This window comes from Rhinolophus sinicus, linkage group LG13 (assembly GCF_036562045.2).
Source record: "Rhinolophus sinicus isolate RSC01 linkage group LG13, ASM3656204v1, whole genome shotgun sequence".
NCBI classification, from domain to species: domain Eukaryota; kingdom Metazoa; phylum Chordata; class Mammalia; order Chiroptera; family Rhinolophidae; genus Rhinolophus; species Rhinolophus sinicus.
The window spans coordinates 38,460,158-38,475,673 of NC_133762.1; the positions used below are offsets into that span (position 1 = coordinate 38,460,158).

The following is a 15,516-nucleotide window of genomic DNA, read 5'->3' on the forward strand; positions in this document are numbered from 1 at the left end:
CTGGGTGCTTCCGTGGCCCAGCCGTGGGCTGGCAGAGCTTACCACCTCATGGGCTGGCTTTCAAATATCATGTAAGAATGCCAAACCACTGCCTTAGTTTGCACAGCACTACAGCTTTTACAAAGCACTTGCACACTCCTTCACTGGGCCCTCAGGACTGCCCTGAGGCAAAAGGGAGGGCCCAGCAGAGCCCAGCACCGGGACCTCGGGCAGGTCTCATCACCACGCTGCTGCCTCCAGGAGAGGGTCTCCCGACTCCTCTGGCCTCACACTACCGACGGCAGAAACTGCTGCTAGAGAGGGGCAGGTTCCCAGGACCGGAGGAAGGAGCACCACGGTCACGAGCTTACACATACATACCTGATGCAGATTCCACGTGGGCCCCGTTTACCTTCAGAGGAGTCAGCACAACTCGAGGCAGCATGACCCCGGTCTTTTTCTTTGGCTTGTTTGCCTATATTCCCAGCGGGGATAACAGAAAGAGCCTAAGTCACCTGCAGGGCCGCAGCAGCGCTCCCTCTGGCCGCGTCTCCACTCACTATCTTATAAAAACAAGAGTTCGTATCCAACTAGTTGAGGCAGGTAATGCCGACGGCAGCACTGACTGATGTCATGGAGCCATCACCCGGAGACATGGATGCGTGGACCCGTGCCGAGCATCACCCAAGCTGAAGAGAAGCCGTCATTATCCCCCAGGTCCCAAAGCTAGAGTGGAAGGGCCATAACTCAAACCACTGACCCTCAGGCTCGCGCTCTCCCCACTCTACACCATGCTTTACTTTTCCCTGGATGTTGCCATGTTTGTCATAAAAACAAACAAAATTATCCAGCCACGGTGAAGAGAAAAAACAAATTACTCTGCTCTCAGATCTAGGACCCACTGTTCCTACTGCCCCCTTCAAGTGGTACTACCGGACGGGCCAAACTGATTTTCTCCACTCTTCAAACATGCTCCCAGTTAACTGCACGAGGGAGAGTCCTGTCTTGTGACCGGCCTCACTTATCCCCCCGGCTAGTCACCAACCCTCCTCCCTACCTGTGAGGAAGCTCTATAGCTGTCCCTGGGATTGGAAAGAGGCCGACTCTGAGATTCTGTAGAACAGGATGCATTTGAAGATGTTTCATCAAGAGATACTGGAAGAGAGGGAGATAACGGTTAGTCCCTAACAATTACTTGCAGCTCCTCACCCAGCTTGTTAGAACACTCACCGTCATTTTCACCACTCACAGTGCTGGTTTCATTAGATCCACAGCTCTCCACATCGGCTGTGTCCTCTGGCTCCTCTCCCTCCACGGCAGTGGGATTTCGAGACCACTGCAGGGCATCCTTCTGTGACAGGAAGGGAAACTCGGGTAAGCAGAACCCTACACATCCTGCAAGCACTGGAGTCATCCCTAACTGTGTACTGCTTTCCCCTGCCAACGGACCTTTCTCAGCAAGTTCTTTTCATACATACATTTCATTCATACATCAAGAAAGTTAGATATGATTTTGCATTCAATCATTCATTAAACATTTATGGGGTGCCTCCCGTAAGTTACACCATGCTAGTTCCTAGGGGGAGAGCAGCGATATCAGGAGGGTGAAACAGGGCCCTGCCCTCAAGGAGCTCAACTGAGTAGGGAAGAAAATCAAATCTATTACATTACAAAGCACAGTGAAAGAGGTATACAGAGAGCTGCAGCAGCCCAGAAGAGGGGGCGTCTAAGCCATTAAGTTTGAGGAAAGGGCATGGAGTACAGAAAGCAAGGATAAGGGACGTAAGGCTTCCAAGGAGACATGTTGCCTGAGCTAAGTTTTAAAAGTTAGCAAGTAGGCAAATAGGCTGGCAGTGGGAAGACAAGAGGGGGTTCTAGAAAATGGGATGAGCAAATGTGGAAGAATATTCCAAACTCAAGGACACTGCAGATTTCAGTAGGCATGTGGCGAGCTGGATATGAGAGGAGGCTAGAGATCGCGCTAGCAAGAGTGTAGATAATAAGACACACTCTTGCAGGGGGCCAGCCAGGTGGCTCAGGCGGTTGGAGCTCCGTGCTCCTAACTCCGAAGGCTGCCGGTTCGATTCCCACATGGGCCAGTGGTCTCTCAACCACAAGGTTGCCGGTTTGATTCCTTGACTCCCGCAAGGGATGGTGGGCTCCACCCCGTGCAACGGCACCTTGAGCTGAGCTGCCGCTGAGCTCCCAGATGGCTCAGTTGGTTGTAATGCGTCCTCTCAACCACAAGGTTGCCGGTTCGACTCCCGCAAGGGATGGTGGGCTGTGCCCCCTGCAACTAGCAACAGCAACTGGACCACTGAGCTGAGCTGCGCCCCCCACAACTAAGACTGAAAGGACAACAACTTGACTTGGAAAAAAGGCCTGGAAGTGCACACTGTTCCCCAATAGAGTCCTGTTCCCCTTCCCCAATAAAATCTTTAAAAATAAATAAATAAATAAATAAGACACTGTGCACTGAGGGATTAAGACTTTCATTGCTTTTGGAGTTTCTGAAGGACATTAGGGAAATGATCTGAGTTTTAGGAATTTCATTCTGTTAACCCTGGGAAGTCTGGAGGTAGGAAGAAGAATTAGACTATGACAGAAGAAAAATGATGAAGACCTAAACTAAAGTAAGATAATGGAGACAAAGCTAGAGTATAGAGGAGAGCGCCACACCAAGTTTCATCTGCTAAATGCAACAGGCTCTGTTGTAGTTTCAAAATTAAACTCCACCCATTCCCAAGAAAAACTTAGAAACTACCTCACACCTTGAAACTAGGAAGGAGTAGGTAATTAATACTAAGACAGGAGTAATATTGAAGAAAGAGTAATACTGAGGGTTAGAGAGGAGGAGCACACATATTTTGGGGCAGGGATGTCTTCTTCTTTGAATAAAAATGTGTAAAGAAGGGTAGGTAAAAATCATGATTCTACCTCTTACAAATATACCAGAAATTTGTAAGGGAAATCCACAAAATTCTAATTCATCAATTTCATGGGTCCCTTAATCTACTAAGTTTTTCAGTAATTTATTTTCTTTACTTTAAGCCCAAATCAAGCTGACTTCAATTCATAAAAAAGAAAATGGCTTTTTAGATCTTAGTCTCTTTTCCCTACCTGCTGTAAATGCTCCTCAGACTCAAAAGCTAAAGAATACTTTTAGTATTAAGCTTGCAATTATGCTTATTAACTGCCATGTTCTTGGAATGATGCAACAAATTTACTCTCTGACCCCAGGGACAAACTAACATACACTACTCATTTATGAATAGAGAAGGCCTACTACAGTGGCAAAACTGACCCCAAAACTCCAGCTCTGGCAAGAGTGTGGGAACATTATGTATATACTGTTGGTGAGAGTGAAAATGGTATCGAAAGATTCAGAGGCTGCCACTGGGAAAACAAACTGTAAGCAATAATCTGAAAAATGTATGTACCCTTTAACCAAATACTTCTATTCCTGAGACTTAATAAAATTAAGATCCTCTGTTCAACAAGACACCATTAATGGAGTAAAAAGGGCAAGCTAGCCACAGAGTTGGAGGTATCTGCAACTCATATAAGCAATAAAGAACTTGTGTAGCCAGACCGTATAAATCAATAAGGAAAAGGAAACAAAGAAGAAAAACAGGCAAAAGATGGGAATCGGGCACTGCACTACAGAGGACATCCAAATGGCCAACATTCACATGAAAAGGCATTTAACCTAAGACACAAATAAAGCAAAAGGAAGACACAAAATAAAGCAAATTAAAACCACAACAAGGTAGCAACACTTAAGAAAGGCTAAAATTAAAGTTTAACAAAATACCACGTAGTGCTAGTGAGGATGTGGAACAGGTACCCCGAAAATGGATCCAACCATGTGAAAATATAGTTTGCATTATCTGGTACAGTTGAAAATACAAAGCTCCCAAGACCCAGTCATGTCAGTCCCTAACTGTGGATTCTCTAGAGAAATACATGGTGATGCACGTCAGAAAGCACAGAAGCTCACAGCAGCAGCCTTTGTGACTTGGGCTATAAACAACCCAAATGCCCATTGTCAGTAGAGTCAATACATGGTTAGGGTACTCAATAAATGGACATTATCAAATCATAAAAAATGAACAAACCACAATGACTCACAACAATATGGATGATTCTTAAAAACAATACACTGAATGAAACAAGCCAGGCACAAAAGAATGCATACTGTAATGATTCCATTTGTAAAAAGTTCAAAACCAGGCAAAACTAAACTATAGCATTGGTAATGCAAACACAGGTGGGAAACAATAAAGCAAGAAAATGACTTCCACAAAATCAGGATAGTAATTATCTTTAAGGGGACAAAGGGAGTTGTGACAGGGAAGGGGTTCGGGTGGAGGAGGGGCGGCTCTGGCTGGGGCCATGTTGGCCGTGGTGATCTGCGTGGCCATCACAAAGGTGTTTCCTTTATAATACAGGCGCACCTCAGATACTGCAGGTTCAGTTCCAGTCCACCGCAATAAAGCAATAAAAAGCCACAAATTTTTGCTTTCCCAACGCATATATATGTTTACACTACTTATACTGTAGTCTATTGAGTGTGCAATAACATTGTGTCTAAAAAAAACGAACATACCTGAATTAAAAATTACTTTATTGCTAAAAAATGCTAACCATCATCTGAGCCTTCAGCTAGTCGTAAGCACATTTTTTTTTTTTTTTAAATTGGGGAATGTTGGAGAACTGTGTTTCTCCAGGCCCCATCAGCTCCAAGTCATTGTCCTTCAATCTAGTTGTGGAGGGCGCAGCTCAGCTCCAAGTCCAGTCGCCGTTTTCAATCTTTGGTTGCAGGGGATGCAGCCCACCATCCTATGTGGGAATTGAACCGGCAACCCTGTTGTTAAGAGCTCACGTTCCAACCAACTGAGCCATCCGGCTGCCCCTCCGGAAGCTCAGCGGAAGCTCATTGTCTTCGATCTAGTTGTGGAGGGTGCAGCTCAATGGCCTATGGTGGGAATCGAACCCGCAACCCTATTGTTAAGAGCGTGTGCTCTAACCAACTGAGCCACCTGGCCGCCCCAGTTGTAAGCATTTTATTGATGGAGTCTTGCCACAATGTTGATGGCTGCTGACTGACCAGGGAGACGGTGGTTGAAAGTTGGGCTGGCTGTGGCAATTTCTTATAATAAAACAATGAAGTCTGAAGCATTGATGGACTCTGACTGACTCTTCCTGTCACAAATGACTTCTCTGCAGTATGTGATGCTGTTTGACAGCAGAACTTTCAAAATTAGAGTCAGTCCTCTCAAACCCTGCCACTGCTTTATTAACCAAATTTATGTAACAGTCTAAAATCCTCTGCTATCGTTTCAACAATCCTCACAGTATCTTCACCAGGAGTAGTTTCCATCTCAAACCACTTTCTTTGCTAATACATAAGAAGCAACTCCTCATCCGCTAAAATTTTATCATGAGATCGCAGCAATTCAGTCACATCTTCAGGCTCCACTTCTAACTCTAGTTCTCTTGCTGTTTCCACCACAGCTGCAGTTACTTCCTCCACTGAAATCTTGACTCCCTCAAAGTCATCCATGAGGGTTGGAATCAACTTCTTCCAAACTCCTGTTAATGTGGATATTGTGACCTCTACCCATGAATCATGAATGTTCTTAATAGCATCTATAATGGCGAATCCTTTCCAGAAGGCCTTCAGTTTACATTGCCCAGGTCCAACAGAGGAGAGGGCTCACTATCTATGGAAGCTTTAGCCTTACAAAATGTATTTCTTAATAAGACTTGAAAATCAAAATCACTCCTTGATTAGTGGGCTGCAGAATGGATATTGTGTTAACAGGCATGAAAACAACATTAATCTAGTACATCTCCATCAGAGCTCTCGGGAAACCAGGTACATTGTCAATGAGCAGTAATATTTTAAAAGGAATTTTTTTCCTGAGTAATAGGTGTCAACAGTGGACTTAAAATATTCAGTAAATCATGTTGTAAACAGATGTGCTGTCATCCAGGCTTTGTTCTTCCATTTATAGAACACAGGCAAAGTAGATTTAGCGTAATTCTAAGGGCCCTAGGATTTTCGGAATGGTAAATCAGCATTGGCTTTAACCTAAAATCACCAGCTGCATTAGTCCCTACAAGAGTCAGCCTATCCTCTGAAGCTTTGAAGCCAGGCATTGGCTTCTCAAGAACTCTCCAGCTATGGAAGTCCTGGATGGCATCTCCTTCCAAAATGAGGCTGTTTCGTCTACACTGAACGTGTTTGTTTAGTGGCGACGTCTTCATTAATTATCTTAGCTTGATCTTCTGGGTAACTTGCTGTCGCTTCTATATCAGCACTTGCTCTATCTTGCACTTTTATGTTATGGACATGGCTTCTTTCCTTAAACCTCATGAACCAAATTCTTTTTCTGCTGCTTCCTCACCTCTCTCAGTCTTCATAGAACCGAAAAGAATTAGGGCCTTGCTCTGAATTAGGCTTTGGCTTAAAGGAATGTTGTAGCTGGTTTAATATTCTATCCAGACTACTAAAACTTTCTCCATATCAGCAATAAGGCTGATACCATTTCTTATCATTTGTGTGTTCACTGGAATAGCACTTTTAATTTCCTTCAAGAACTTTTCCTTTGTATTCGCAACTTCACTAACCAGAGCAAGAGGCCTAGCTTGGCTTTTGACATGCCTTCCTCACTGAGCTTAATCAGATCTAGCTTTTGATTTAAAGTAAGAGACGTGCGACTATTCCTTTCACTCGAACACTTAAGAGATCACTGTAGGGTTATTAATGGGCCCAATTTCAATATTGCTATGTCTCAGGGAACAGGGAGGCCCAAGGAGAGGAAGAGATACTGGGGAACAGCCAGTACTGGTAGTCAGAACACACGTGACCTTTTATCAATTAAGTTCACTCTTACATGGGTGCAGTTCATGACAAGTCAAAACAATTATAATAGTAACATCACAGATCACTGGTCACAGATCACCATGACAAATATAATAAGGGGAAAGTCTGAAACATTGCAAGAATTACGCTGTTCGAAAAATGGCGCTATTATGGTAGACTTGCCGGATGCAGGTTTGCCATAAACCTTCAATTTGTAAAAACACACTATCTGTGAAGTGCAATAAAGTAAAGCACAATAAAACAAGTGTTTCTATAAAAGAACATTACCAGATAGCCATTTGAAATAAAGCTGTAGAATTGCTAATGAAAAGAAATGATGAAGCAGCAAGTGCATTAAGCAGTTCAATTCATACAGCATGATTCCACCATGTTTTTAAAAATAAAAATTGTGTGAATGTGTTTGCACAGGCAAAAGAGAAATATTCCCTAGGGTGTTAGCCATCAAGAACCACCTCCAGGTGGTGGAGCTGTGAGTACTTTACTTTCCTCTTGACTTTGGGTATTTTCTACAATTAATGTGTACTGTTTTTGGTGATCAAGAAAATAACATTTAAAAAGAAAAATTAAGGTGCTAAACGCTTCGCCAACAGCTAAGTCAAATTTCCTTCTTCTAGATCCCAGAGTCTAGGGGAAACGCAGTGATTATAAATCTCATTAATTAAACAGAGATACTGTCCACTCGTTCACAATTCAAACTACCCATTGTTTCTAAAGTCATACATTTTCAGTAAAAAGCAAACAGAAGAACAAATCTTTACAAAAAAGCAAGATTTGCAGTTCTGGTTCTGCATTTTATTGGATTGTTAATCTTTTCTTACAAATTCTAGAAGTTTGATACCATTAACTTTCCAAACATTATCTCTTGAAGTTTGACAAAAATGAAATGAGCTATTAAAAATTATAGGCACCAGAAAATATGCCCTAGGAGTCAAGATTTCACATGTTTTGTAAATATCTTTATATTTTCCATCAAGATTTTTGAAAAATAATTAACAGATAATGGGTGATCCTTCAGTAAGACCTGAATATATATATATATATATATATATATATATATATATATATATATATATATATATATAATGATATAAAAGACAATATTGGTATATTTGAATTGAACTGCACAGTAGATGGTAGGTTTGCATTAGTGTTAAATTTCCTGAGTGTGATAACTGTATTCTGCGTATGTAGGAGAACAGAATGCTGTTGGCTCAATGTATACCCCTTGTGTCCTTTCCCGTACTTAAAACAAATTAAGGTATAATTTACGTAGAGTGAAACATACAGACCTGAAGTATACTATCTCATGAGTTTTGACAAATGCGTATCAAGACCTAGAAGGTGTCCAGCATCCCTCAGTTTCCTGTGCCCCCTCCTAGTCAGCCCCCACTCTACACTGCCCCTTCACCAAGACAATGCTGGTTCCGATTTCTATCACACAAAATTAGCTTTGCCTATTCTTGGTCTTCATGTATATGGAATCACACGGTATGTACTCCTTTGTCTGGCTGCTGTCGCTCAGTCTGTTTATGAGATTCATCTGGTTGTTGCATGCATTCTTTTTTACTACAGAATGGTATTTATATACAACCATTTGTTTATTCTCCTATAAAGTTTGCAAAAGGACATTTGGGTTGTTTCCAGATTTTGGCTATTATGAATAAAACTATTATGAACATTCTTGTATACAATTTCCTATAGACATACTTTCATTTCTCGTGGGCAAGTATCTAGTAGAATTGCTGGGCATAGATGTTTAACTTTATAAAAGAATATTGCCAAACATTCCCAAAGATTTACACTCCCAACAGCACTGGATCAGAGTTCCAGATGTTCCATATCCTCACCAACATTTGGTATCGCCAGTCTTATGGTAGCCATTCTAGAGGGGGTGTAGTGGTACCTCATTGTGATTTTAATTTTAATTTTCCTGATGACAAAAGATAGAGTAGTTTTTAATATGCTTATTGGCTATTCACATATCTTCCTTTTTGAAGTCTCCGTTCAAGTCTTTTGCTCATTTTTTGAGTTACCTCTTTTTATTATACTTGTAGGAATTCTATATTCTGGATCCTTTTAAATACTGATCATGGGCATGTATTCCATTTACAAACAAATACATTTCAGACACTCATTTAGAAATAATTTTAAATTTACAGAAAAGCTGCAAGAGTAAAAGTAGTACAGAGAATACTTGCCATATACTTTTTACCCATATTCACCTATTAACACAAACAAATGTTTTTAAAATACATAAAGTATATTAGTTTGGCAAGCCAACAAGGTTAGTGATGGGGAATAAAAAGCAATCAGCAGTAATAAATAAGCTTCGATAAAGTATTTCCCCTGAAGTCAGATGTTTTTAAAAATAAAAGGCACTGTGAATAAGCCCCCAATATGAATAAAATGGAACACTAAAATTTAAACTGATAAAGTTTACACTGCCCAAAATGAGGAAGATTTTCAAATAAAAATGATTTAAAAATCTCAGGTATGTCTTTCCTTTCTTTGTGGGTCTGATATACCTTTTCCTGAGTAAGAAATGAGTACTCTTTCTTAGGGAAAGCTGATCTGAGGAATAATACAAATTATTAAAGCTAAGAACATACTGACCATTCCACAGTATACCAGAAATCCTAAACAACGTATAATAAAAAGAAAACAAGAGGGGATTAGAATAGACAAAAGTGTCATAATTTCCAGACAGCATAATTATCTACATTAAAGAGATTCAGACCTAGTAAGAAATACATCAAGGTTGTAAGATTCAAGATCATATTAAAAACTCAAGTGATTCTAACATCAGCAGTAACATCACCAGTTAGAAAATGTAACTGAGAACAACAAAGAACGTAAGTTACTCAGGGATAAATTTCACAAAAGACTCATCTTATAAAGAAAACAAAACTTCACCGAGAAAGGTTTAAAATCTGAATAAACAGAGAGCTATGACATGTTCTTGATTAAGAAGATTCAACACTGTAAAGATGTCATTTCTTCCAAATTGATTTGTAGATTCACTGCAATTCCAACAAAACAGGATTTTTTTATTTTTACTTTTATTTTTTTGGAGAACTTGACTCTACATGGAAATACAAAGGGCCACAAATAGCCAAGACACACTCTTGAAGAACAAGATGGGAGGACCTGCTTTTTCATAAAGTCTAGCAATTAAGAGAGTAGATTAGGAGTTGCTAGAGGGTGGGGGAGGAGAGACTAGGGAATCACTGCTGAAGGACACAGGGTGTCTTTTGGGGATGATGAAAATGTTCTGGCTTTAGATAATGGTGATGGTTGCAAACTTTATGAATATACCAAAAGGCACTGAACTGTCCACTTCAAATGGGAGAACTGTAGGGTAACTAGATCAAAAATGGCTTACTCGATTTAACTGACAGTTCTGAAAACATGAATGAATATCATGAATTTTAATTTGTAAAAACCACACAAAAATATTAATGCATGAAGCAAGTTTATAGATCCAAAGTTAAAATTCAACTTTAGATAATGGAGGCTAAAATAGTGCATTAATCCTAAACAGTTAAAAGTCTTAAAGCAACCCTAGCGTATGCCTGAAAAAAGGTTTCATAATTTTTTTAAATACTTAATGTGAAAAAAAGTTCTGTTGAATTTAAAATCCATTTGCATTATCACAAGCACTTTCGATATTACAGTTGTCAAAGAAAGAATTATTTTAAAAATGAACACACTCTTTAAAATACAGTTTAAAGAGAAGAAATTGCCTGAGCGCTCATTAATGACCAAAAAAATTTCCATCAACCATAAATAAAACAAATTCTCATCTGTGATTTGCCACCATATCTGCAAACAAAAGTCGTGGTGACCGCAGGCCCACGACCCGCCTCTGAAACCCCTAGGTCTAGATGTATTTTAGAATTCAGGATTTCTTGAATTTTAGAATGGTAATAGAATACATACATTTTTAATATATCATAAATTCACATCACCAGCAACCCAAAATCAAACCGTGAACGTTTTCTGAAATAACACACACTGTACATCCCAAGTATAATAAATAGTTTTAAATTAGCCTTGTCAGTCTAGGTCAGAATTTTGCTACCAAATGAGTTCACACAGGTCAGGTTTTCATGCCAAATCAGTTAGGAAAAAAACATTTGGTTCTCAAAATATTTGGATTTCAGAATTGTTAATAAGGGATTATGGACCATAAAAAAAAAGCATGTTTCTCCATGAAATTTTTAAAAAGATTTGGAAGTTTTATAATTCTGCTTTTCTCACCATTGGTATAAAATGTAAAGAAAATTTAATATAATGTTTTCATCAAGTCCCACAGACAGCCGCCAAATCACCTCTATTCTACCCATTAAAAGGTAAAGTAGTCCCCTAGAAAAATTCTCACGCATTTGCATACAGAGACTACAAAAGTAAAAGGATGATTATTGCAGCAGTATTTGTAATAGTGAAAAACTGGAAAAATAGTAAAAAACCTAAATGTGCACCATAGGTTACTGAATAAAGAAAACGAGCTACATTGCTATGGTATACTATTAAAAGTAGTTAAAAGGAATAAAAATACATCTAAATAAAAGTAGTTAAAAGGAATAAAAATACATCTATATAAACAAACCACACATTTTTCATGGATACATAAAAGTAGGAAGGATGCACATTAAATTAACGACAGGGTTGCTACTGGGAAGGAACAAGGGCCAGAGGCCGTGGGCTATAGGGGTTGGGTTTAGCATGGAAGTCAAGGGTATTTCCCCCATTCTCTGAACAAAGGCTTGAGCTTCCATTTAAACATGGCAAAATGAACACTCAATTCTTTGCATCCTCCTGAAGCATTAGAATGGCTGTAAGGGAATAACAAAAGTATAAACACATGAAGACACAGAGAAAGGGGGAGGAAAAGGCAGCCGATGAGAGATGTCAACAGAATTCTGGAAGATGGACTGCAGGAAGACAAGAAGTAACCGACTCAGCGGGAGAAAGAAAGCTGAAGTCTAAAGCTGCAGAAGGAAAAGCCACAAAAAGCCAGTTAGGCAGTTAGTAAAACCCTGAGGGGGCAGGGATTCAGAGGTGCCAGGAACAACTGCGGACAGTGGTGAGGCATGAGAATGAACACAGGAGAACTGGCTGGAAGTCTGAACAAGACGTTAGACATCTTCAGGTCCCCTCCACTCTTTGTCCCAAACAACAGGCAATACCCTTCTTCAGCTCCAGAAGAAAACAGGAGATTTATATTCTGGTTGGACTGAACCAGAGGTTTTGGAATAAAAGACACCAAGCATAGTTCAAGGAGTTGGGGAGGAAGTGAGATGCCACGCTCTCTCTGAACAGGAGCCGTTAAGTCAAAGACAAGGCACAAAATGGTGACACTACTCGCTCCCTCCTCCAGCTTGGCTGCCAAAGCTCTGCAAACCGGTAACCCATCAACCCTAACCCCAGTCTACGCTCAGCTAGCTGGCAACAGATGAGAGGATTTCTCCTCCTGGAGAAAGTGACCAGCCTAAGAAAACCTTCAGGTACAAATAACTGGGGATTCCAAAAAAGCACCTGGATCCCCACTCTCTATCGTGGGCAACAAATAGCTCCCAGAAGCACAGAATTTGACAGTCCTCTCGCCATGAATGACCTATCAAGGACCAACAGATATTTGAACACAACTGTTTTATGAAACGTAGCAACCAAAATAAACAAAAGGAGGAACTGAAAGGAAACAGATAATAAAGATTTCACAGTAAATGTTCTCAAAGAGATAGGCCCAAAGCATGTACAGAATGCTATTTTTTTTTAAAGAAAAGATCAGAGAACATGAGCAATCTGCTAGAAATTAAAAATGAGATACAATAAAAAGTAGCAACAATAGGTTATTTCCCAGAGAACTGACTCAAAGAAAAATAGGCTGCATCAAGAAAGTCTAACATCCAAAAAACAGAAGTTCCAGAAAGAGAAAACAGAAAAAGAAATACAAGAAGTTTTCCCAAAATGACAAGACCTGCGTTTCAAGGTTTAATAAGGCAAAATGCCGAGCACAATGAATGAAAAAAGACCCGTTTCACAGAACCACACCATGAAATTTCAGAATACAGGATGGAAAGAAAAAGACCCTAAACTTCCAGTCACAAAGAACACATCACAAACAAAGGATTCACAATGGCATTACTCTTCTCAAGAGCAGTTTTGAACAATGCAATAGAATAACATCTGGGATTCTGAGTCAAACCAATAATTCAATATGGAACTTAAATAAAGACATGTAAGGTCTCAACTAATTTACCTCCTATGCACCTGTTCTCAGAAAGCTACGGGAGAACGTGTGTCACATACAGAAATAACAACAAACCAAAAACAAAAACAAAACAAAAACTGAGATCTGCATGAGGTCTCAGAGAGGCTATAACATAGGAGAAAAGATGAAAAGAATTCCCCAGGTGAAGATGAAGGAACTCCCAGGAAAAGTTATATCCGTGTCAAAAAAGGGAACCAACTTGCCCCGGTGCCTGGAACTTTTCGGGTTTTAGCAACAGAAATCCTGTGCTGCAGGAAATCTGTCCTGAGCCAACCAGGACAGTGGGCCTCCCTACAAACTATTCATACCGGGCTGGGTGCAGGAGAGAGGACGGCTCCAGGACCAACCTTCAGAAAAAATGACTGTACAGAAATTGAACAGTTGTTAACAGCATTAGGCTTCATCTTTTCTGCTTGTAATCCATTTTGTTTTCTAGCCCTCCTCTTCGTCTTACTTATTTATTTTTAAGCATGTGAAACAACACGATTATAATAAAAGTCAAATTGATACAGACCCTTACCCCTTCACTTCCCTCCCCACACACCCAACCTTTCCACTTTATTCCTACCCATCTCCTATTAGGTAACCAATCTAGTTTCTGGTTTATTCTTCTTGTGTTTCTTTTCACACAAATGATAAAATACCTATTTTATTTCCCCTCCATCCTTAGACAAAAAAAATTGCATGCCATAGGTAGCATGTTACACTTCGCTTTTTTCGCTTAACAATACATCCTGGAAGTCGCTCTATCATTTCATAGATAATCTTCTCATTCTCTTCTCAGCTACATATCCATGATGCCGATGTACCAAAGTTTATTTATGCAACCAATCCCCCCGGTACCAGCATTTAGATGGCTTTTAATATTTTGCAAATAGAAACACTACTGCCTTGTGAATCTGCACTTCTGTATTGCTGAAGGTGTATGTCTTCAGGGTAAATTCTTGAAGTGGAAATGTTGGATCAAATGGCAGATGCAAATGTAATTTTCTCTCAAAAAGAGCTGTACGGATTTGTGTCCCTAACAGCAGTGTATTAGACTGCCTGTTTTCCCACAGCCTTGAAGAGAGAAAGTGATACTTTAAAATTTTTTGCTAGTATGTATTTTAAATGATTAACATAACCACACAGAACCAGGACAGGGATGGATCTAACCCAAGTAACCCTTGGAGACAGTATTTGAGCTGTACATCTGGGCTAACGAACTAAATCAACTATAAAATTCTGAGCTGTGGTTAGTAGGTTTGTTTTTCACAGTGGAATGGGCTGGTAATTCTGACACTATTAAGTGTTTATTCTAGAACTGAGCAAATAAGTAAATATAAAGTAGATAATGGGAGCCAGGTTTCTCACTGTTTGAGTAGCAAATTACAAATATGTAAAGGAGTAAAGCTAGAATGAACTCTGAAGAGACTGGAATTGAAGGTATCAGTATGAACGTATGTAAAGATAGGCAAATGCCGAAATAGATATAAATGTGTACATGTACATTATTCTAAACTAAAAGGACCCAGACCTCCCTGGGAAAATGATTGATTCCAGAGCTGGAGCTGGGTAAATACAAGTTAAGCCCAGACATTTTGTTGAGCCAGAAGCAGATAAGTAAAAAAATGTTCAGAAATGAGGGTGACATGTTAGGACACAAAGCTAAAGTGAAGGGAGTCCACCTGATCAACTCTGTACAACTTGTGTATTAAAGTTAAAAATTACAGTAACAGATAACAATAAGAAAAGAATCAATAGGGGCAGATGGGTGGCTCAGTTGGTTAGAGCGCGAGCTCTGGGCAAAGGGGCTGCCGGTTCGATTCCCACATGGGCCAGCGAGCTGCGCCCTCTGCAACTAGAATGAAGTCAACGAGCTGCAGCTCAGCTCCCAGGTGGCCAGATGGCTCAGTTGGTTGGAGCGTGTCCTCTCAACCACAAGGTTGCCGGTTCGACTGCTTGACTCCTGCAAGGGATGGTGGGCTGCACCCCCTACAACTAATAACAGCAACTGGACCTGGAGCTGAGCTGCACCCTCCACAACTAAGATTGAAAGGACAACAACTTGACTTGGAAAAGTCCTGGAAGTATACACTGTTCCCAATAAAATCCCGTTCCCCTTCCCCAATAAAATTGTTAAAGAAAGAATCTATAGATCCATAATGAATAAACGGGGAAGTAAGGAAGGTTCTTCTTTACTGGAGAATGCCAATTAATAAATGTCAAATGAATGGTGGAATTTTAAAAATCACCACTTGACCACCATCCCAGTAATAATTGTTGTTTCAGGAAAGAATCATTTATCAGTAGATGCTAAAACTAGTGGATGAAAGTTTGATGAGAGTATCTGTTTCTCAAAGATAATTATTATTTATAGTGAAGAAACATG

The 15,516-nt window shown here is 40.1% G+C and overlaps 1 protein-coding gene across 2 annotated transcripts in view; it reads right to left on the reverse strand.

Annotated features, from left to right (window-relative positions):
• The window catches only part of ASXL1 (ASXL transcriptional regulator 1), a 62,757-nt gene that overhangs the window by 8,577 nt on the left and 38,664 nt on the right, over nucleotides 1-15,516 (reverse strand). For both annotated transcript variants that reach the window (XM_074318244.1, XM_074318243.1), the window contains exons 4-6: nucleotides 1,210-1,330; nucleotides 1,037-1,134; nucleotides 361-454 (exon numbers count right to left, since the gene is read on the reverse strand). In XM_074318244.1, the coding sequence (XP_074174345.1) occupies nucleotides 361-454; nucleotides 1,037-1,134; nucleotides 1,210-1,330 (313 nt within the window). The remainder of the gene's footprint in view (nucleotides 1-360; nucleotides 455-1,036; nucleotides 1,135-1,209; nucleotides 1,331-15,516) is intronic.